This window comes from Aptenodytes patagonicus, chromosome 8 (genome assembly GCF_965638725.1).
Source record: "Aptenodytes patagonicus chromosome 8, bAptPat1.pri.cur, whole genome shotgun sequence".
Classification (NCBI taxonomy): domain Eukaryota; kingdom Metazoa; phylum Chordata; class Aves; order Sphenisciformes; family Spheniscidae; genus Aptenodytes; species Aptenodytes patagonicus.
Window position 1 is genome coordinate 7,394,648 of NC_134956.1, and position 23,683 is coordinate 7,418,330.

At 43.3% G+C, this 23,683-nt stretch overlaps 1 protein-coding gene across 1 annotated transcript in view; it reads right to left on the minus strand.

The window, feature by feature from the left end:
* Positions 1-23,343, minus strand: part of STAB1 (stabilin 1) — a 61,363-nt gene extending 38,020 nt beyond the window's left edge. The window contains exons 1-15 of the mRNA XM_076346182.1: positions 23,294-23,343; positions 22,083-22,218; positions 16,158-16,294; positions 14,551-14,666; positions 13,257-13,342; positions 12,097-12,166; positions 10,504-10,599; positions 9,933-10,049; positions 8,984-9,180; positions 8,650-8,783; positions 6,965-7,092; positions 5,489-5,580; positions 3,772-3,894; positions 2,070-2,216; positions 120-182 (exon numbers count right to left, since the gene is read on the minus strand). Coding sequence (XP_076202297.1) covers positions 120-182; positions 2,070-2,216; positions 3,772-3,894; positions 5,489-5,580; positions 6,965-7,092; positions 8,650-8,783; positions 8,984-9,180; positions 9,933-10,049; positions 10,504-10,599; positions 12,097-12,166; positions 13,257-13,342; positions 14,551-14,666; positions 16,158-16,294; positions 22,083-22,163 — 1,587 coding nt within the window. The 5' untranslated portion in view covers positions 22,164-22,218; positions 23,294-23,343. The remainder of the gene's footprint in view (positions 1-119; positions 183-2,069; positions 2,217-3,771; positions 3,895-5,488; positions 5,581-6,964; positions 7,093-8,649; positions 8,784-8,983; positions 9,181-9,932; positions 10,050-10,503; positions 10,600-12,096; positions 12,167-13,256; positions 13,343-14,550; positions 14,667-16,157; positions 16,295-22,082; positions 22,219-23,293) is intronic.
* Positions 23,344-23,683: the final 340 nt, after the last annotated feature.

Below are 23,683 nucleotides of genomic sequence, written 5' to 3' on the forward strand. Positions count from 1 at the left end.
AAGAAAGCCAAACCACTGAGATGCATTTAAATGTTATTCAAAATTCCCACAAAAACAGCAGCAGGCTTTGCAACAGCAGCAATGCCACACCCCCCTGGGGCAGACACAAACATGCTCACCTCCAGTATAGTTTCAAATCTACTGAAGATCTCCATTGAAGCAAGGATCTCACCAATGGTTTTCTGCAAGAAGATACAAAAAGGAGAAAAATGGCTGGGGCTGAAGCGAGGTCTGAGCACATACTGGAATGCCCTTGGCCAGTTTATGTTTGTGGTTTGCACATAAAGATCTACAGGAGACCATCATCCTCAAAGTCTTCAAACCCTCTGTATTGGCCAGTTGACCTAGCAAGGACTGAGCCTGCAGTAACTTAGGCACAAACTCCTTCCCATGCACAACAAACCAGATTTTCCAAGGTACCATGCACTTGAGCACCCTTCTGTTTTCCTACTTCCATCTGCAGATTAAATGAAATGAAGAAGCAATTGCTCGCTATCATTAAAACTAGAGACACACTACTTCCAGCCATATACCAATCAGTTCTGGGCTGGTAGGCAGTGGAGCTGCTCTGTCATCTCAAACTTCCCTGTGCTTTGAGGACGAGAGTTCACTCTGCCACCTGCAAATGAGCCCCAATGCTGAGAAAATACAATACGTATGCTTATTCCTGAAAACACAGAGGAAATAGATACCTTCCTTTTTGCCATGTTGCCCATGAAGACAAAGGTAACAGGAAGAATGTCCCTTCAAGTATCAAAACTTGTGAAGGGACTTGTCTGACTTTTATTTGCAGGAATCTGCATAGTTTTTTGGCAGAAAGTGCTTCCCACAGAACACGCAGAGGCACAGAACATGATTTCCAAGGGACACGGGTACAAAGGGATTTGATGCCAAAAATGGCTCACGTGATCACTAGCCTTCTTTGCAAAGCCAACATCACAAGGGAAGGCAATGTCTGGAGGAGTCCAGAGAAAGACAAGCTCTGCAGGGAGTACTCTCACTGTCCTGCCATCCCAGAGTAGCTGCAAACCCTTGCCTGCAGGTACCTGAGCACACAAACACAGAGGTCCAGCTTCACTCTGGACTTCAGACACTCCTTTTTGGAAAACATCCTCATGCAGGTCATAAGACTGAGAGCATCTTAAGTGACAGCAGACTTAAACGTCAGTGATGGGCACAATCAAATCCATATGAACACCCAGAACTTGTACAATTGATACACCATCCTCAGGACACTTCAGCTGAAGAGCTACTTACACTCAAAATAACACTCCAGCTGCTTTTTAAACACACAAAATACAACCATAATATTACACAGTCTGACTGTTTTTATAGATTAATTACAGTGTAAAGTAAGTGCAAACTACTACCTAAATGCTACCAAATCCAAGAGCATGTGTTATTCTATGAGCAATTTTTTTGCAAGGAGGTAGGAGTTAACAGGGTCTGCTTTCTGCACATAGAAACAATATAAAAATGCTCAGGCATGGCAATGTAGTAGCTATAGCAAAAACTTGTCCCAGCTAACAGGGAAAAGTGCTTAGCAGAACTTGAACCTGAAACCCCTGCCCCAGTGTCTTAAATTCAAGACGTGGCTTCAAAATGCAGAAGTCTAATGATTATTTGTCCTAATTTTATATATTTTTAATGCAAAGACAACTTTTTGATTATAATTTCAAAATGCAGTACAGACCGATTAAAGAAAATCTTCATTTGCTTTTTATGTGAAAAATGCTTTTTCAGTATTTATCCCGTAAGATATTTGCTATGAAGGGAGTGATCTTACTCATGAAAGTAGAATTCTCTACTCATCCAAGCACTGTAAAAGCATCATTGCGAGGTCTGTATCTGGCTTATGCAGTGCTATTAGCTACTTTTAATGGCATGCTGACATGCCATTAGTGCCTAACAGGCCTTATCAGAAGCTGAAAACAAAATAAATAGCTTTTTCCCTTTAAAAAAAGTCTCACTGATTTGGAAGTTTAATGATGAAAATAGATTTTTTTTTTTTTTTTAAAGTGTTTATTCTGCTGTCCCACAAAACAGAAGAAATATGAACATCTGCGTACCTGTGGGTTTCTGAGGTTCTCAGTGCTCGGTTTTTTCCTTAGGGTGTTAACGATATGCATGATGCCATTGGCTGCTGGTAGGTTCGATTGCAAAACATTGTACAGTTCCCCCGGCAGGTCTTGATATCGAAACGATTTGATGTATGGCTGGATAATAATAAAAGGTTATTTTCTTGTGGTATATCTGTGGTATCACGATAGATCTATAAATCATTGTTCCCTTCAGTGCTTTCCGCCTATGGGTCAGCAAGGTGAAGGCACAACCAGAGTTACTCTGGAAAAAGTAAATTTAAGGGGTGGCCTGGGTATAAAACAAACATCCCACCTCTACTTGAGTTTGGGTAGTATTTTGATCCTGGGAGGGTACTTTTAAGTCTAATTACAGAAAGAAGACCTAATCTGGGACAGTCAGCTCTAGAATTAAGTTTGTCTGAGTGTGAACGATGCTTGATCCCAGGTCTGGATCACAAAAGGGTGCACTGACCATCAAGTAGCTGCTGCATCAGTCTGCCAAGTACAAGGAGAGAGGCACGGTGCAGAGAATCTGGAGGCAATCCTGGAACTACAGCTTTGATTGCAACTTTTATTGGCTCATAATGCCAACAAGGAGTCTTCATAACAAAACCAAACCAGTCAGGCTCACTGAATTATACGGCACATATCTGGTCCTTCCATACTGTATACAACCATGCACTGAAGCTGGGCATATAGAAGTGTTTCAAGGGTAATCTACACACTAAGCATCAAGGTATTGGTGCTGCAGCCATAATCCAAGTTCAGACAAGCACAACTTCCCCTTGCTTTTCATTTCACCACATGCATTTCTTGAACTGCTCCTCCCTGCCCTGAACTTCAGTTCACATCACTAAGGATTCTGGCTGAAACAAAGGAAGGGGAGAGCAGACTTCCCAGATCAAAAGACTCCTGAGTAAACAAACAGCAAAGAAATTTAAAAGGAACATCGACAAGCTCAGTTCGGATTCCCCGTCTCCAAATAGTGCTTTGTCCTTTTGATGTGTGCAGGGTGCATGTATTACGACCTAGACCTCAAGGCCAAGGCTGGATCCTCAGAGAGGAAACATACGGCTCTCCCTTGGCCAGCTGTGAGCACGCATGCAGGAAAAGTGCAGGATGGAGAGAGAACAGTGGATGCTGGAAAATATAAGTCAATTGAAAAGGGGAAAAGGGAAAAAAAAGCCTTGCATATCAGAACATAATGATGAAAAACTCTTTGCTAGGATGACTAAGAACAACAAAATAGAAAGAGGGGAAAAGGGAAACTGGAAGAGAAGATATTCAGCATGTGGCTGTGTCCAAGCACACAATCTCCAAGAAGCATTCAGTCTGAAGAGAGACTTTGCAGCCTCTTCCATGTCAGTGACATGAATATTGTAGCTGCTAACGGTGTAGGGGAAAGGTCTCTTCTCCAGAATACATATACAGACGAAGGAAAGACCATTCACAAGTCAGATTCTGGCTAATTGGTTGTCTGCAAGACAGGAGAAGTGGTTGCTTGGGGTGTCTGGTCTTAAATCACCTTGCTTTGGACTCCACAAAGGAGCTTGTTGTTCTGATCACAGGCAGGCTGATTAGAGAAAAAGGTTTTCTGGTTAAGAAAGGGCACCAAGGAAACTATGCTCAAGCTCCAGTCTCTCCTACATGAAAGCAGCGGTCCAGGACTTCAGTTCAGGAGATACTTTACCGGGCTACTGAATGTTAGCTGATGTCCTGACAAGGTCCACACAGTCTTGGCTTTTATCATGTCTTCTACCAAATGCAGACCAGGAACAATGTGCATTCTGCACAAATGCTCAGCAGTGGTATCCTTTGGGGAATAAAGACCACATAAAGAAGATAAATTACATGTTCTTTCAGAAACCTCATTTACTGAAAGAGCCGTAACATTACCTTTCTCCCAGCTAACACACACAGAGAAATTCTTAGCATACAAGATTGAGCTTCCCTCTTCATTTTGGTTCACTGGAGTAGCACTGTGGCAAATCTTTTGCTTCTGTTTGCGTACACATTCAAACACAGGGAGACTGATTAACCTGCAAGTGACTTTAGAGGAATCCCCTAGACAGAAACCTATTGGACTTGGACAATTTAAAAACTATCCTTGCATGCTCCAGATTATAAAACTTGCTGAAGCTCCCCATACACGATCTCTGTTTATGTTGAACCATGTAGGTGGTGTAAGCTGCTGAATTTCATTTAGTTTCTTCCTTTCTTTTCTGGGCTTTCCATCACTGGTGGTTTTTTTAAGACAATCCTCTGTCAATACTCATTTAGGTGGAACTGATCCTTGTGGGAACAGGTAGACTAGATAAATCAGGGGCCTTTCCTGATATTTTCTATGAATCCAGAAGTTACCATAATGACTTAGGCACAGGGCCTGACTTGTGTTAGTGGAAACCTCTGCTTGACAAGGTAGTAGGAGACAGCTAATGTCCCTGGGATTTGTAGGTTAGGAGTTGCTCCCTAGACTCGATGTGAGTTACTGCTGCTGCATAGATAGCTTTGCTATCAAGCAAAGGAATGGTATTTCTAAACCAGTCAGAAATGTAATGTTCAAATGGGGTTGGTCTGCCTGGGTTATTTTTAAGACATTTACCTTCTCATATCTGAGTGCTAGCTGCAAGCTAGCTGCCACCTGAAACACAACAGGCACATTGCCTAGCATGCAATTAAAATCCCTACTGCATGAGCTGCATTTGTAGCTTCTGTGCTGACTTTTAGCTCCGTCCTGGGAAAATGGCTTATATACCTTCTCATCCTAATGATGGAGAGCCTGGTTGTAGGCTTAACTGTGCAAAAACTACTGCAAATTAACACAATTTAATTAAAAAATAAATAAAATAATAATATGACCTGCAGGACCTACTTGCTGAAGCCTAGACTTCTCAAACTCTTGCCCTGGCTCCCACAGCAGTTTTCTCCAGCCCTGCCATCCTTGCTGTCCCCATTAATAAAATGAGCTCTTCTCAAGAAGTTGACACCATACCCCCATCTTAGAGCCATAGACCCAAAATCCAATACTTTGATGCAAATCTCAGCCCCTTTTGAAAACCCCACCCTCAAGTAGTGAAAAGCCACCTAAAGTTTTGAGAATAGTCACACACAGGAGGTTTGAGCTTTAAATGAAGAATGGCCAAAAAACCTTACACTTCCTGACATTAACAAACTCTGTCAATATTGAAAAGAGAGATAGAGGTTTTAAAAATAATGCAAGGGATGTAACATCCTCTACGAGACTGCAACTTAACCAGACAATGAAGAGTCTTCCCAAGAGATTGCTTCTATAAATACTGCCTTCCAAAGTTCCTCTCTCATGTGTCAATCAGTTTTTACAGGCTGCAGAACTCAGGCAGGAAAGAATGCTAACACAGCAAAAATTTGCTAAAGCCAAGAAAACTTACGTTAAATTCCATTCTGTCATGAATCGGAAGAAGGGATGGTACAAAGACTGTGAAAGGCCCGTACTTAGTCAGCAACACTGAGCAACCAGAAGCTGTAAAGAGTGGCAACGTGAAGTAGTTACTTGGCATGTGGTTTAACTCCAGCAATAATTATTCCTCTTCTTAATAGCACAATTCAATCTACACATTTTTGGCCTGATGCAAGTAACTAGTACTTGTTTACAAGGAACCAGAGGGAGTCTGGTATTGCTATCACAGCCCAGCTTGGTTGCTCTTAGTTTTAAGCACTTGTCCACAAGATTTCTGAAGGATTGCTGGTGACTTTGGTCCACTGCGAATCACTGCTGAAATATGCAGAATATTCATAACAATTTTGTTTCCACATGCTTACTACCTTATTCTTGGGCCAAGTGTCCTCTGTCTTCCCCTTGAAACAACTAATTTTTGGGTGTCATCAGGATTTATTGAGACTAATTACGTCTTGAGAAGCTGCTATGAACCCACAGTTGTCAGTCTTCACGCAGTTGTCAATGGCCCATCAATAAAATCCACATCAACAAAGGTCATTAGGTATTAAGTCCCACTGCACAGGAGTTAGGAACCCAGAGATCTTCATGCGGTTGCCCATAGCACAAACCATTATGGAAAACATATGCAAAAAATTAGTGTTGGCAACACTGATAATGTAGCAGGGAGGGGTATTCACAAAAGCTAAGCTGAGCTTTGAGCCTTATCTCTGTGCTTCTGTCAAGTTAGTGGAGATAGAGAAGACTGTGCAGAAGATGAGTTGGAGAAGGTATCTAACATAAATATGCTTTGATACGAGCTAAAGGGTTCTCATTCTTTCCTTGGATTACAGTGAGGCAAAAATTAACCTTTGCGGCTATCACTCCCCACGCTTGCAGTAGATGGGTTCTAAAACAGTCTTCTATGCTTTGCGAAGCAATTCCTCTCAGAAAGTACCATGGTGCACGGAATAAAGCCTTTTCATCTCTATAATAGCCACTCACACGTGCGTGCTGGCAAGGAGGCTGTTTAAGGGCTTAGTAGATGTTCTACTAAGTAGAGGACCCATGGCACACCAGCCTCAAGCATCACCGCTAGAAAACTCAGCGACAGCTGAAAGTGCTGAGCCTTCAACACAGATACTGCAGGTGGAGGCACACTGGTGGTTTGATACAAACGGGTTTGAATCACACCTCCAAGGCACATTTTCCTTCTTCTGTAGGTACGGTACGTCCTTCACCAGGACCGTCAAATACGTAATGCTCATCCACAGTGCTCTCTGCAACAGTATCCTCAATTCACAATCCAGAACTGGTAATATGAGTTGAGAGATGTGATGTGTTTAATTTTGCAGCCCATGGTCATACACTGCAAAATAGTTCTATTATGCTGAAAGGCTTTTAGCCTTTTCTGACACACTCTTGTCCCCACGTTTGCTCCATTCCCCAAACAAATTCAAAAGACATTTACCAAACATTTTCCTGGCGACGTTTAATTTCGTAGCAAACTTTCCTCGCGAATTATGCTGATTTATCTCACTCAAGAGATCTTTATAGCAACTTCTCCCATCTCCAATCTCCCCTTCTTTACACACGCAGCTAAGAGACAAGAATGAAACATAACAAACCATTATAAAACAGTTCGCAACACATACAACAAATGTGAGTAGAACAACATGTCAGTATCTACACTTGAAAGACAAATCCCAGCTTTAAGGTGTAGGTAAAAGCTTAGTAACTTCTGCCTAAACTAAGTGATAGGAAAAGAGATGCACGCTTCTGGAATGCAAGCAAACTTGGACCTACCCAAAGAGAATGAAGATGCTTTCTCAGATACAATCAACATAAGAATTGTCTACTCTAGAGTTCAGGGTACAGATAGCCACAATATATTTATGGACACCTTTCTAACTAGATGTTCAGTCAGTACCAGTCATTCCAGCATCTGAAAATATGAGGTAACGTGTAAAAACCACAGGCTAAGTGAAAATCTAGCAAACAGCTCCTATGTGACCCCTCAGCTTCAGTGAGAAGTGCCAGCTCAAGCACATCAGTTAGCTGCGGTTTGTCTTAATGAGGGCCTCAGACAGGCTAATGACTTTTCCAGAAAAGCTTATCTACATGTGAAAATCTCCATCCTGATTCACACGGATTTACAGTCGTTACTCAGAGACTACTTAAGATCACTGGCCAATAACCATGGTTTTTCCTGTTTGGGTTTTGTCCAAGTATCGGCTCTGCTCTTTCTGTTTCAGGGATGCAAAGACATGTGATGCAGGGGAGGAATTTGACATTACTCCAGCCTTAGAGGGCTGAGTGCCAACTGCTGGGGAACAGATATACTAAGGCAGGGACTATGCTGAACACTGCGTCCTGCACTTTGCTAGCATATCTTCAGAAAGGGAAGCCACTGTATTTCGGTTCTGGCCTAGAGCACACAATGACCAAGTGGATGCTAACAGTTTTAGCAGCACTGGAGAAGGAAGGGTCAAGGAGATGGGACTGCTCTTTTCCTCTTCAGTCTCTCAGAGAAGCTCCACCTTTTCTTGGAAACACACAAAATCCTCAGTGAAGCTTTCTCTGGTGTTTGGGAGGCCATTATGCAAAAATGATCCTAGATCTGGCAATATTTCCCATCTAAGGGGTATCAACTTCTAGGTGTTTTGCTCCAGAGGGCTAAACGAGGTCTGGTGTTTCTTCCCTCAACTTCCCCCTTCCCTGTCAATCTGCAACTCTAATTCATTTCTTGCTTACAGGCCTGAGTGGGAGGAGAGCCAAAGACTTAGCCCTCAGAATCAAATGTGGGCAAATGTGAGCAAACAAGAGTCACACGTCTACCTTTTAATGACTGATTATTAACTGATAATACCCTACTACTACCACCAACCTGGGGAGCTACATCTCCAGTTCACATCACAGAAGACTCTGCTGCTCCAGATTTAAAGCATCTCGTGACCCACATGCCAAAATTTACAATGACCGATGTAAAACTCTACTTTCAATGGCCTTGTTACAATCAGGCTTTTCTCAAAAGGTGACTCTGGCCCATTCTCCTCAGTTAGCTCTCAGTTTCTTCAAAATTCAGCTCATCCAAACTCAGTTTCCATTCTAGCTGCAGAATAAGCTTCTTTAATAGCAATCTTTAAACTGGCTTACCTAGGATTCCCCTGGGAATTAATTTCACACGTGGAAGTCACGTCACAAAAATACTGCCGGCAATTGTTGGGAAATACAGAACACTCAGACGAAGGAGTTCTCCTACTCATCCCAGGCTTGCAAACACAAGATGCCTAAGGGAAGGCAACACAGTGATTATAGAGCTGCATTCATCATCTTTTACCCTACAAAAGAGCTGTCTGGTTTCCCTTTACAAAATCTAAGGTGAGGAGAGCAGATTTGACCAACACAATGGTGAGGTCATTTGAAGAACTTCTCACCTGGCCATTTTTCAGACCCTTACAGGTTGCTGACGTGCTGTTCTTGCCCTTACCTCTCCTGGACGTCTGTAAACACAAATTGTAGAGTTTTTTGGGCAGCCTCCATTGCTGTTAGCACAAGGGTTTATGGGCTGGCAAATCTTCCCATCTCCTTGAAATCCTTCTTTGCAGGTACACTGATACTTTCGTGGTCCAAGAACCTTACATACAGCGAAGACGGAGCATGGAGAAGCAGCACAAGGATCCTGAGCTGCAATTAAAGAGATGAGAGGTAAGAGTAACCGAATTTCTGTTTTCAAAACAGCACTTACTGCAGCACAGCAGAATGCAAAAGGCCTGGAAAGAATGGAGTATAAGGAATTTATACTATTAAACTTCTAAAATTTCCCAGGAAAATGAAATAATTTTAGATAGCAGATGTTTTGTGTTTTTTTAATCTGAGGAATTTGGATGACACATTCTTCATGTCACTTCAGTAACAGAAGTGTGAGTGACAGAGGATGCTTGGATTTACTTCTGAATTTCCATCATATCTGAGGATATATGAAACTGCAGTTTGGTCAGCAAAAACTGCAAAAAGCCAGTGAAAATAGCTAGCTAATCCATAGCTAGCTAATCACATGCATCTTACTGACTTTCTTTTAACAAAACCAATTCACAAACTTAAATTTGAAATCAGTGAAGAAATCCTCCAATTACACGCCTTATTATTTCAACTGGTACAGACTTACCAATATCCCGTTATCATGGTTATTCAGTACAGACTTATAAGTGAGTGCTGGATGGAATCTGCCACTCTAATTCATTTCTTGCTTTCAGGACCAAGTGAGAGGAGCGCCAAAAACTTAGTCCTTAATCTTAAAGGGATTCCTAAAAAACAGGTTCTTAAGCCTCTGCATTGAAGTAGGCATTGTATTCACAGTGATCAAATTCATCTGGAGATACCATTGCAATGAGATTTTTCCAAACGGGACCATTTAGGGTCACAGAGAAGTTTCTCACCTTGGCAAGTGCTCCCACTTCTTCTGTAGCCCAGCTTGCAGTCACACATCGCTGTCCCATCCCTCACCACACATTCGCTGTTGGCTTCACACGTCATGCCTTTGCAAAGGGGAAGCTCTAGAATCACACAGCAAAGACAGTTTTCCTTTGAGCATGCAGGGCACTGCTGGAAGATACAACTTACCTTACAAAATATCTGGAAACGAAGGCAAATGTGGTTTCCAGAGGCCCCCAAGCTGACACAAAAGCCAGGGGATATAAGCAGTGCGGGCAGCTCTAAATCACTGGCAGCCTAGGTAGTCAGGTCCCGTAAGGCTTAGAGAGAAGAAAGGATCTATCTGGTTTCCAGAGAAAGAACAGAGGCACCAAGAGATGGTACATCTTGGCCACTGTCATGGAGTAGGGAGCAGACCCCAGCTTTTCCCTCTGTCTAGATCTCCAGTGCTCAGATCATCTTCCCTCTACATTCCCAAGCTATTCATTGCCCCCCAACTCCTTTTGGGACACATGCATCCAAGCCCATATCATAGTTTAGCTCTAACAGCCCCTCTGCAGCCACCAATGTATTTACCTTGGTCACACCTGGGGCCAGTGTAGCCTCCATAGCACGTGCAGCTTCCATTCCCAGTGACACCGCTGTTGCATTCCCCGTGCACACAGTCACACACTGCAAGGAAAGTCCAGACAAACCTGACCTTCAGCTACAAGGCAGTGCACAGGGCTCCAGGCATACGCTGGCCAACTGCCCTGGGACTTGGCACCCTGATTTCCCACTAATAATCCACAGCAAATGTAGCTCCTTTTAAAAATAGGCCATGCCAGTCAGAGCTTACAGAGGGCAAGCTGCGTGTCCTGGGCTCAAGAAGGCAAAGTACTGCCCTGTAAGAGCAGCCTTGAATGCAAGATCTAGACCAGCTTTTCAGGCACGTGTTTTAACTTCCCACTCCTCTAAGTCTCCTGCAGCCAGTGTGGAAGGAGGCAGTGTTATGAGAGCCTACGACATCTGTGATCCCAGCACTGGTGTCATGTGAGCACAGCCACCGAGATCACACCTATCTCACCTGTGTGTATACAAGGGAACCAGGAGCTGGACCAGGAGTGAAAGAGTGTGGCCAGCAGGAGTAGGGAAGTGATCGTGCCCCTGTACTCGGCACTGGTGAGGCCGCACCTCGAATACTGTGTTCAGTTTTGGGCTCCTCACTACAAGAAGGACGTTGAGGTGCTGGAGCGTGTCCAGAGAAGGGCAACAAAGCTGGTTGCTGGTCTAGAGCACAAGTCTGATGAGGAGCGGCTGAGGGAACTGGGGTTGTTCAGCCTGGAGAAAAGGAGGCCGAGGAGAGACCTCATCGCTCTCCACAACTCCCTGAAAGGAGGTTGTAGCGAGGTGGGTGTTGGTCCCTTCTCCCAAGTAACAAGCGATAGGACGAGAGGAAATGGCCTCAAGTTGTGCCAGGGGAGGTTTAGCTTGAGTATTAGGAAAAATGTCTTCACTGAAGGAGCTGTCAAGCATTGGTACAGGCTGCCCAGGGAAGTGGTTGCGTCACCATCCCTGGAGGTATTTAAAAGACGTGTAGATGTGGTGCTTAGGGACATGGTTTAGTGGTGGACTTGTCAGTGCTAGGTTAATGGTTGGACTTGATGATCTTAAAGGCCTTTTCCAACCTAAACGATTCTATGATTCTATGAAAAGGGCTCCTTTAACAGCCAGGCTGCACTGGTCATAAATCGCTTCCAAAAATGCCATACATGAGAAGCAGCACTGTGTGTATTAATTTCGTAGGGAAGACAACAAGGAAGAAGCTGGGAGACAAGTGGGGCAGTTACAGGAGTCTGGAAAACAGCTGGGAAGTGAGTGTGGGTCGCTTCAGGGATGTAGGTAACAGCCTGGCTAAAAAGAGAGAGGAAACTGGGATAGCCCTGGTAAGGGGAGAGAGAGATTTACAATAGGAAAAGTAGACTGATTTGAGTGAAAGACTGAGAAACATTTGTCTAATGGGACAGTGGAGAAGGGCACAAAGACAAAATGCCAGGACACCTGCTATTGAACACTGTCAGCTGGCACCCTCTCCTCCTCTCCAGTACCCTTCCTCACTCTATCTCCCCCTCCTCCTTCCTTGCTCTCAGTTGTTTTTGTGGACGTTTCACTTGAATTACTCATTCTTACCTGACTGACAGTCTGGGCCAAAACGGTTTTCATCTCGACATTTCTGGCAGGCAAAACCACTGTATTGCTCCTAGAAAGGCCCCAAAATGTCCCAGATGTTAATTTTTCTGTATCGTTGCATTGTTCCACACATTGTTATAGTTCAAAGTTTCTCCCCATTTCTGATTTTCTGTGCAGAAGCAATACAGTGAAGAAAACTGATCTGTTCGGTGCTCTAGTAGTATTAATCAGCCCCCATGGCAAAGAAGATCACAGTGTAAGCTGACACACAGAGGGCATGCAAAACGCCAGCAAAACTCTGGTGGGCATTGAGGAAACAATGTCCTGATCACAAACAGACAGGAATGTACCAGCTGGCTTCTGATATCTCTCTGAAAAGGGAATCTGGGATTCACTAATGCCAATGGAACTTTTGACATTGATTTTACAGGACTTGGGGACCTCCAGCATATATTTTAATTGATATAAGGTGTCTTTGAGTTAAATCCAAAATCAACTTTTCTCAAAGCAGGGCCCAAGAGGTAGGATTTTAGCTCACAATGCTATTAATTAAGGATGCTGTAAAAACATACAGTTCATAAGAGAAAGTTTCAAGTCTGATACTGATCCATTAAGCTAAAAATTTTAGAAACTCTGCTCTATACAATTCAAATGTGCAGGAATTGTTTATGCTTTTGTTGTACTAAGTCTGGAGCTGTAAAGAAAAAAATAAACACCTGTCCTAAGTTCTTTTTCTGGTCTCTCCTGCTTTTCCTGAGAGAGGGAGGATCTGCCTGCCAAGATGCAGGACCAATTCATTCAGGAAGTATATCATCTAAGTCTCGAAAAGGTGCAGAGAGCGAGCCACGTATCTCAGGGCTTCTTGCAGCCACAGACAGACACTGATTATTTCAACTGATCAGAGGGTTAAATTAATGCAATTCTTTCTTCATTCCTCCCTAGAGATCCTTCCCAACTCCATACCCTCACCAACAGTGTCTTAATGCTATTGCAGACCACACCAACCCTCCAGGAAAACCACAGACGCTGATGCTGGAATGAAAGAAGCTGCTAATGACCTTCCAGGCAGAAGGACAGCCTTCATCCAAAGCATCTGCACAGATGCTATACAACTCCCTCTGACAAAAGCACATCACCCTCAGAATAAATCATGCACTGACCTTGCAGATGCAGGTCCCATTTTGCTGTATACCATCCAAGCATGTCCCATGGCCATTGCAGGGATTCTGAGAGCCACCCGGACACTCTAGCAGGCAAGAGGCAGGCCAGACAAGATTAAGATTGAACAACCAGCACTGTATCCCCCTTTCTATCTTCTCTTCCCCCAGGCATTCCAGTTGTGCAAAAGCAATGGCCACTTCACAAGTGAAGTCCCTGCCTGCTTATCCAATACACCTAACGGTGGCCCAGAGTTGGTGAATATGGCCAGGAGTGGCACCAAGGAGCAATTTGGCTGCTATTTAAGAAAAGCCTTTTATTAAAAGTCTAAGGAGAAGTCCCAATGGGCCACAACTAATTCAATTTCAGCAAAGGCACTGAAATATGTTTTGCAGTTGAGCCACTGCTGCTAGCATCAGCAAGAGGCGGTATCAAACATCTGAGGGCAGTTCTGAAACTCAGGACAGACAGTAGCCTACTTTGCAAAGGTACTGAGCATTTTCAGCTTTCCCTGACTTCATGAATGTGAAGTTGGGAATGTGCCCAGACAAACATGGTCCACACATCTTTGGAGTGAGGTACCTCCAAATTCTGCGGACTATTTCTGAAAGTTTTAGACGTGCGATTCCTCTGATGAAGCCAATTGCTTATTCAAACGACTTCTGTGTGAGAACAGGCTCAAGCTCTCAAACGACCTCCCATTTTCTGCAGGGCTGGAGAGTGTCTTTCCATATTCCAGCAATCAGTCAATTATATGAGAAGTGTTTAACTTAGTAGGTCTTGCTTTTGGCTTTTTGAGACAAGACGAAACAAATTTACTTGGCATAAACCTGAGTGGGAGCTTTGGGACGGTTATTTTCACCTTGGGTTGGAGTTGCTAAGTATTTTCTGTGGCTCAATGGCTGACTAACTCCAGACTATACAGGAGCACACGTGGCACATGCACTGCAGACTAGAGGGACATCAGAAAGAAATATCTTCCTCTTCCTTTGGAAACTTTCTTAAAGAGGAACAAAAACATCCCTTTCCAAAAGCTTATTTTTAAAGAGGAGACAAAAGGAAGTTCCACCAAAGGAGGTTATGTTATGTGCTAAATGTAAGAGGATTCGACTTATCTGAAGCAAAGAGATTCCTTCCCCATTATATTCTGAACCTCCCAGACAGATAACGGAGACCTTGTGAGTGTTTGAGGAATAATGAAAATTAATCACCTCAATGCATATTTAATGCCTCCTGTTAAAACTGGTTTGACTTATTCAACAGCTAGAGAGTGTTGTAAAAAGATGAAAAACTTACCATAGCACTCCGTACCCCAGAATCCTGGGCAGCACTTCTTCTCCTCAATTTCCTTCTTACATATGTGATGGCATCCTGGCTGGGAAAGGGTATTTTCTCCTAACTTGACAGTGTATCTTAAAAAGAACAATCCAAGATTCATGATGACAACAGAAACATACCAGACGCCTGTTGGAGGGTTTCTAAGCAATCACACTACAGTGCACTGAACTCTGAATGGAAGGAAGGGCACTCATTTCCTTCGCCATACATGCATGCAGGAGTTTGCACTTGGGTTATGTCTTTGCTAAGGATGCCCATTGATTTGAGCCTCAAAGATCGGTTACAAGAAATCTGCCAGGGATGGGATGAGAGACAGGACCCTGGGCAGTCTGAGGGCATCAGGACAGAAACCTTGGGTGCTGGAGGGTTAGACAGCATAGAAACAAAGTTAGGATTCTCCAGGGTGACTCAACATTAGACTTCACACTTAAATAACCTTGAAAGAACAAAGTCTCCTTGCAGGAGTTGTCCCTTTCTGTCTTGCACTAAAGATTCCAGATTGGGATGCTGGAAATTTGGATTTAATAGCTGTGTTATTCACAGGTTCTCTACGCAATCTTGGACAAACCCCTTAAATCCCCAAAAGAAGCATCTTCTTTTCAACCCTTCATCCATCACCTCTACATACAGGGTAAGCCCTTGATGGCAGTGTCTCTTGTTCTGCACGTATGCAGTACAGAAGTATTCTTGGGTCTGTCCAACAACCACCACAAGAGCAGATAACACTCAGAAAAGCTGCATACAATCACATTATTCTTACACTTCATTTTATTTTTGGCACAACATCCTTCCCAAAAGGAACTTGGAAATTGTCTCAATAGCACTGCTGCTTGGCTTCAGTCTGACTCCTACGTGTGCCTGTGCAAAAACTGCTATAAACTGCAAAACTGCTACAGCTATTTTTAAAGTATTTCGACAGAATAGTGAATCACAGAAAACAGTAGACAATGGAGCTATATATTAACTGTTAACATTCACTACTGAATAGATACGCAAACAATAATCTATAGTGTTTCATTTTTTAAAAACTTCCTGGTAAATTCAGTTTTCCTTCACCCTTTTCCTATTAGAGCCAAGCTCAACAGAATAAGAGCAAGGGACACATGAACAAGCAACTGTCATAAAGGCAAATAGGAAGGTAAAAAGTTCAGGAGATTATTGCTGGAAGCTGGGAGGATATACATGGGGGACTATCATTACATTATTTTCCTAATAATCCACTATGGGATTCTGGCTCTGAAACAGGTTTCTACACTAGACAGACCTCTGTTAAGTTGCTACAGCAGGATTAGCAAAGTCAGGCTGTTTAGGGCAAGTTAGAGGTAATTATCATGTAATTTGTTCTGTATATATATTTTTGCCCAGCAAAAAGTCCATGGGATTTGCAAGGAGACAAAAGCAACAAAAATAGGGGACATAAATCCATTTTTATGCATCTGAAAACAAAACTCCTGGGATCTTTAGAGCTCAGAAAACACACATGTGCTCTCCTGAAGGCATAGACACTACTCCTTGCATAGCAGGGCTGCATCAAAACCTTAACGTGGTTAGGAAATAGGCCTTACCTGCAGTCCCTCACTCCTAATCCTTGGGTGGTCTTTAACCAGCCTCTTGGACACAACATTTTAGGTGCTGCAGCACAAGCAGTACATGCTGTATTCAAGGTAAACATCGTCTTGACATTGCATCGCATGGATTTTAACTTAAAAAGAAAAAACAGAATGGAAATAAGCCCAAAATTAAATTGTTACCCTAGCCACTCATCTTGCCAACCTTTAATATCTTTATCAACATTGCATCATTCTTTAGCTACCACTGGGGAGGGCAGTGACCAGTGCAGCTGCTGGGAGGTACACCACCCACTCGTATGGGCTAAACCATCATGCCATGCTGCTGCAGGCTACTCCACTTGGATATCAGCTAGAAGGCAACAGGGCAGATCACAGCTATCTTATCTTTCCCCTACGCCTCACAGCAAAAATTCTAACCATTTCTAAAATAATCATAACTGTGCACTGTTAATTTAACCTGATCTTTTGCAAACATGTGGTAGTGGTATGTGAGGACAAGCCCTAAATTAATAACCCTTGCCAGAAGACACTGAATTAAAATGTGACACAGCATTTCTGTTTTCCATGCCATCGATATGATCCAGTTCACTGGTGGTTTCATTGCTGTTTCACGGGTCTGAAGAACCAAATGCGTTAGTTCAGTCTATTTCCCAGAGCCCAGGAGCTGCTCACACAAATATTTTTCATGGCAATTGTCTTCGAGAAGGTGCGGGGGGCAAGGGGGTGGATTAAAAGGAAAGGTGCTCTGCACCTCTCTGACCACCTGGATTCGCCCTGATGCTTTGACCCGAGGTGAGAAGGACCCCATAAACCCTGGCAAGAAGATCAGGTAGGTGACTTGGATAATTCACACGGCTGGTGATAAATTCAGCATGAGTCCTTCCACCCAACCAGAATAACTAAAGGCGTTCAGGCTTCCTCTCACAGGGCTTTTCTGTACCCCTGTACCCACCAACTCTGCTTCTCCAAATGAAACACAGCCAGAGCAGATGAAAAACGTACAGCCTCAGAGCAAATAATCACCATCATATGCCAGCTTGTCATTAAAGCTCATGATTTTACCCCAAAAGGGTTTCCTTGTACTCCTAAACTCCTGGAGTCAAGCCACTGCATGGAAACCTCATTGCTCATTTTAAAAAGAGACAATGTTTGTCACTGATGATGGCATAGAAAAGCTGGGAAGCACGAGCTGTGTTTGCCCCAAAAGGTCACCCACTGGAAAAAAAAAACCCACAGCTCACCTCAATTGTGCCTCTACAGGCACTGTATTTTCTAAAAATAAAAACATTAGATCAAATTTTGGGAGGCGGCCTTGATCTGGGATTTTTTAAGCCAATCCTCAAAAATGCTGTTAATGCAGCAGCTCTCCTGTGCCCAGAACTCCCTGTTTTGGATTCCCATCAGCAATCTCAGCTTTGCTTCCTCTGAACTTAAACCCAAATGCATACATTTGCCTCAAGGCAAGGGGAGGAAGCCCATGGCTTCCCATTAGTTATCAACAGCTCAGGAAGGCCCTCCCAGATGATAGCCAGCAGACCCTGTCAGGAAAACCTCCTGAGAGATAACCCTCAAGTCCCAGGTCCGCAGGGACATCCCCCTGGAAGGGTTTCCTGACTCACACCCACGTTCCCTCTGCCTGGAGTTAAAAAACTTTTTCTTATCTTCATGGATCCATCTTCTGCAGCCATCCATGCAAGAATGCTGCCCAATGAAGAAAGTAATTCCTTTGTCTGTGGTGGCCCCTCACATAGATATGAATTTCTAGCTGTGCATCTGGGGCTTTCCTTACTGTACAGTAACCTCCACTTCCTTTGGTGGCAGAAACCCCAAGGAACCTCTTATGTCAAGGACTCTCTTCCTTGCATTATAAACAGCTCAAAACCAATCTAAGATCCACCAAATCCACCTATCCATGTCCTGTGAGCACCAGCTTTACTAATTTTATCCAGCAGGACAGAGATCAGCTTTGCTGTTCCTTACATTTCCACCCCACTGGCACACAGTGCAGTCAGAGGAGATTTCCCCTTTTTCATGGAGCAAAACGGAGAAGACAGCCAATACGGATGGATAAACGAGGTGCTACCTCTGGAGTACTCTGTCTCAAAAGATCAGCAGTGCCATTGATGGGGTAGGGAAGAAGCCCATCCAACCAGCTGATTCAAGTACAAATTAGGGCTCCAGATTAAAGCTGGGCTTTTGAAAGGAGCCAGTTGAAGCCAGGCATCTGGTTCTGACAGAACGGTACATCTCCTGCCTTTCTAGTCCCATCAGATCCCAGCTTTTACCTTCACTGAGACAATGCCTCAGAAAGAGGAATGGGAAGACAGCCAAGGAAGAAACACAGAGGTGGATGCCTTCCCATGAATTGTTGTTGTCAATATTAATGTCAATATTAATGTCAGAATTACCCCACAAACCTTTATCAGGTGTCTGAGTGACCCTATCCGTATGAAAAAGACCACACAAACAGTAGAGCACAAAACACTAAATTAAAACTCTCTGATCTCCTCTTTTATCTTTACTTCCAGGCATCAGGAGTTGGCTGTCAGACATAGTTGGGCCATTAAATGTGTTTTCTGTCATGGTGGTGGAGGAAGACACCATTATTCACACATTATTCCATTTTCCTTCTCTTTCCTTCATCAATGTGGCTCCATTTCTAAATGGAGATGGACACTGGGAGAGAAGGGCTGTCACTCCTGCCTGTTGGCATCTTTAATTACTTGCAGGCCTCTAAGACAAGACAGTTATTGTGGAATCCCCCCTACCCTACCTTCCCGGGACACTTCATGAGCTTTAGGCAGCTTTCCAGTAAGATCTTCCCCTTTTTACAAGGAAATACACTTGTGTCAGCAGTAACAGGCAGGAGGAAAGAGGAAGAAAACAGCTGTGTGGAAAATAATAAAAAAAATATTTCCCTTCTTATTTGAGTGACAGAACTGATGAAGCAGTCATTTTCTGGAGTATTTTGCTTCGTAGGAAAGCAGAAGAGGAAATCAAGGGGCATAAATGCAACAGTTTGGATACTCAAATTTTGGAGAGGATGAAAGATAGACAAGAGTTTGAGTCAGAGGTGGCTCCTGGGGCACAGCCTCATGGAAAACAATGATGCACTGCTCCCTTGGGCTCATCTGTGACCACTGTTTCTAAGTTTGAAGATGCTGGAGAGGAAGCAGCGAGACGGAATATCTGCCCCTGTGATGCAGCAATGCTGCCTGGTGGGCCGAGAGTCAGTGAGGCGCATGGTGGCTACACCAGGGAAAGGGGGTGAAAAAAGTCACCGTTCTGATCAGATGATGTTGTGAGCCTGGATTGTATCGCACTTCAGGTACAAAGCAACAGAAAAGGAAGACTGGTGCTCTCAAACAGGTCCAAAATTAAAGGAGGCTTTTAAAGCAGAAGACTATCTAGCTGCAGCTGAAAGAAGTTAAGAGGCAGGGTGCCTCTGTCCAAACTGAGCTCTGTCTTGCCAGGGCTGGACTGTGCTCTCTCCCTGCACTCAAACACATGCATGTGCATGAGCAGCTGCTGCCCTCTGTGCTTAGCTGAGACATATATGAGCTTCTGGATGCTGCAGTGTTTCCTTCCCTCCTCTCACTCTGACACAGATGTCCCTTACTTCTCAAGTGCTCACGTTTCTCTTATTCCACCTCAAGAGAATAAGCTGGGGAGGTTTTTTTAAGGGCTAGTTTCATTCCCCTCATTTTCTCCCTTTATCTTTTCCTCCCAAACCATAACATAAATCTTTCTGCATGGCAAAACCTCAAGGAAGAAAGAAAAACACATTTGGACGTCAGTGTTCGGCTCCAACAATCCTGGGAGCCAGTTCTGGAAACAGACATTATCTAATGAATCACCAAGTTTCCAGTGCATTTGCCCTTTACAAAACAGAGCTGTAGACACATGCTTGAGTCATTATAGTCATGTACCTTCCCAAGAAGTTCTCAATAACACTTCAGCTGAACAGACCAGCGGCTCCTGGACACACAAACCCTTCGCATTTGTCCAAGGAAGACACTTTTCAGCACGAGGATGAACAATCAAGCTCAGAGATCACATAACACAAGATCTGCTGTTGCCCTGGGTGTTTCCCACCATCTCAGCTGCAGAGCACTGGAGGTACAGGGATCCAGAGAGCACTCCCCTCATTTCCCACCTGCCTCCATTCCTCCTCCAGCACAGCCTGGGACTGGCCTCCTCCCAGCAGAAAAACTTCCATGTTTCTCACATCTGCTGCATCTTCCCCAGCCCATACCAAGAGGTATACAAAAACCAAATCAGGCTAACAGATTTGCTGTCATGTTTGAGCCATCAAATCAGAGCCCTGAGGCAACATCACTGAAAAACAGCTAGCACAAAATCTTTCTTCTCTCTCTTGATGGCCCCTGCAAGTCTCCTGCAAGCCAATGGAGGCTTTTTGTGGAATCACAGCACTTCTACTGCAATCAAATCCAATGGCCATCCTAAACTATCGGAGAAGACTTCATTAGACCCTTGTTTTTCCTTACCTCCCATTACAACCTTTCAAATGTTTCTTCTCTTTCTCCAAAAAGAGGGAACCTTTTGGAGAAAAAACTCTAAAAGGGGGTTATTTTTCCTGGATTAGATAAACTGCTCCAGAGGTGATTCAAAACATTTCACTTCTCTGTGAGTGGGTACTCATTACCTGATACTTTAACTGTTTCACGCCAAGCCAGACACCTCAGTGATTATAGAAATCAACACAGTGTCTCAAAGTCAAGAGACCAAAATGTCCACTTACACCAGCTGAAGATGTGAGCCCATGCCTCTGAACACACTACTATACTGGAACCCATCTGCCTGGAACCCACGCTTCCAAACAAAAAATGTTAGTAGAGACACTTCAAATTATGTTTGTATTATCCTACAAGCCCAAAGGTTCATGAGGTTCTTACCTTATTTGCATGCTTATTAGTGATTTATGGCCCTTTTATGAAAGACTCTATACAAAAGCTTCCACCCAAAGTTCTGACACTGAAGCACCTTTTCAGTGCTCTGGCTTTTTCTAAATTTAGTTTTTCAGACTCACACGCACCTTCCTTAGCACAGGTCTGTCCACTCCCCACAAGGCCCCTCTTTGTCATTCAAGGCAAGACAAGCATTCCATAGCTCAGATCCCCAGGGAATAAGATTTCCAAATGCCTCACACAACTTCTGACTTTGTAGGCCAGTTCATTCCTCCAACAGCAGGACACAACAAGGGCGATGGCAGAAGACAATACAGGACAAATTAGTGTGAATTCTAGCCTACAGAAAATGGATGCCTCACCACGGAGCTGAGACCACAGATCTACAAAGGCATCATACATTCTTCTAGGTGCTGCTGCTAAACACAAGAATGGAGATAAAGGAATCAAAAGAAATCCAACAAAATCGAAACAAAACTGAAACAAAATGGAAAGTATTCCACACTCCTCACTGGGGAGCTGCTGGGAAATGAACTTGAAACAAAGGTATTTACCATGTTGCAAAGCAACAATTTGATGAGATTTTTTTAATTTTTGTAATAAAATTCTCCTGGGAAACTTATGGATCTGTCCTGCCGGATGCTAAGTTCCCATCACATGTACTGAAGACAGCAGAAGACAAAGATGTCCATTCCTTTCATATTGCTACTTTTGCATTCAATGCTGACCATAAATACAATTTTAATCTGATCTAAAATTCAAACAGCTCCCTTCAACCTTATTTTTAGCTCCTCAGTTTAGACTACACACATACCCACCCATAAGCAGAGAAGATACCTTACAGTCCTGAAGTTTAATTATGGATGTTATTCTCTACCTAACTAAACGTAAATGAAAAAAGGAGTTTTGTGGTAGACTATTTCATAACAAGCAACCATCCAAATATGAAGAACTGTTCTATGAACATTTAAACAAAGCCTCACAGACTTACCTTCTGATTCTGGCAGTCAGCTGTGGGAGTGAAGCATGCTGCTAAGAAGAAAAACAACAACCCAGGAGGATGCATTTTCATGCTTTTACAAGCAGGACCCTTTCCACAAAAGGGGTGGCGATAGAGGCTGCAATTTCTGTAAGATAAGACCGCCTACTAAGAATCAGATCCAAGACAAACCAGAGGTTAAAAGTAAACAGGGAGAGAGCATTTTCGCACTGTGCTCTTTGGCTGCAAAGCCTTCAGAAGTGGATCTGTTACTTCTAGCATTATGTCTGAATCAATACCACCTTCTTCTTTCTTTCTATTCTTTTTTTAAATGCACAACCAGAACTCCTTAGTAAAAGGTTTACTCAAAACAGGAACATCTGCGGATTTCCTCTTACATATCAGTTCAAAACAGAAGGAAGGAAATCCTTAGTTTTCAACTAATTGGAATGAAAAGAGGTTAACTGTATGCTTAACTGAAGGCAAATCCAATGGGCAAACTTAAATACCATGAATTCATGAAGGGTAAGTTAATTTCCTTTTACCACTGATGTTAATACGTCCACAACACCTCAAACAGAAGGTAGACTCGACAATTGCCTATCCAAAAGTATGCATGAACAAAGCAATGCGAGCAGAGCAATAATGTAAGCACATCCTATCAATCTAGCACTTTGGGTAGGCTTTGAGATTTATTTAAAATATTTGAGTTTCTCAGCAAGAAAAGCATCACATTTTTCAGGTGCTATGGCAGCAGTGGCAAAATACATCATTTTCCAAACACTCTGCTGACAGCTTGATGAATCCAAGGAGCACTTCCATAGCACTCAGAATAGGAAAGTCCCAAAACGGGATTAAAAAAATCCATGCTAGCCTGAGGAATGGTCTGCAATTGAATTTCTCCTTTTGAACATTACAAACAACCAAGAATTGATTATCGACAGATTTTTACATGGACTTTGTCTCCTTACGCTGCCAAGAGAACCCACTGTACTGAGCAGTCTAAAGACTGCTTCTGTCAGTAACAAATCCTACTAAGCAATGAGGTATCTTTTCATTTTTGAGCCATTAATAGTACATGAAGGTGCCTAAATGAAACCAGGATAGGAAGCTACTCTTGTGTTTACATGAATAATTGAGAGCATTAATATTTTTTTGCCCCCTGCATACACACAAAGATATGCATACTAACATATAAAGTATATAAGAACTGCTGTACTTACTAGTGCCGTTAATTGTGCTTTACCTCTTTCTCCATCCTACAGAGACAGCCAGCATGATGAACCGCAAGCGCTATTATATATCCTGCACTAACAGGAAGCAGATAAGGCACACAACCATCCACGGCAACCCGTGTGAGAAGTACCAGCCCACAACGCAATCTGATGACTCAGCCCGCTTGTCCCATTACAGGACAACTGCAGCCCTGGGACCATCGCTGCCCAACAGACAGCCATTTTGTCAAGGTCAGAGGGTTTGCACAGCTCTGGAAACCATTTGGTACCCTGCAGATCTGTGAAACAAGGCAACATAGCTCGGACCAGTTCTGGTGGGATGGCAAAGTCACAAATGGACAGTGGGGACATTCTTGTAGAGGGGGACATTAGTATGGA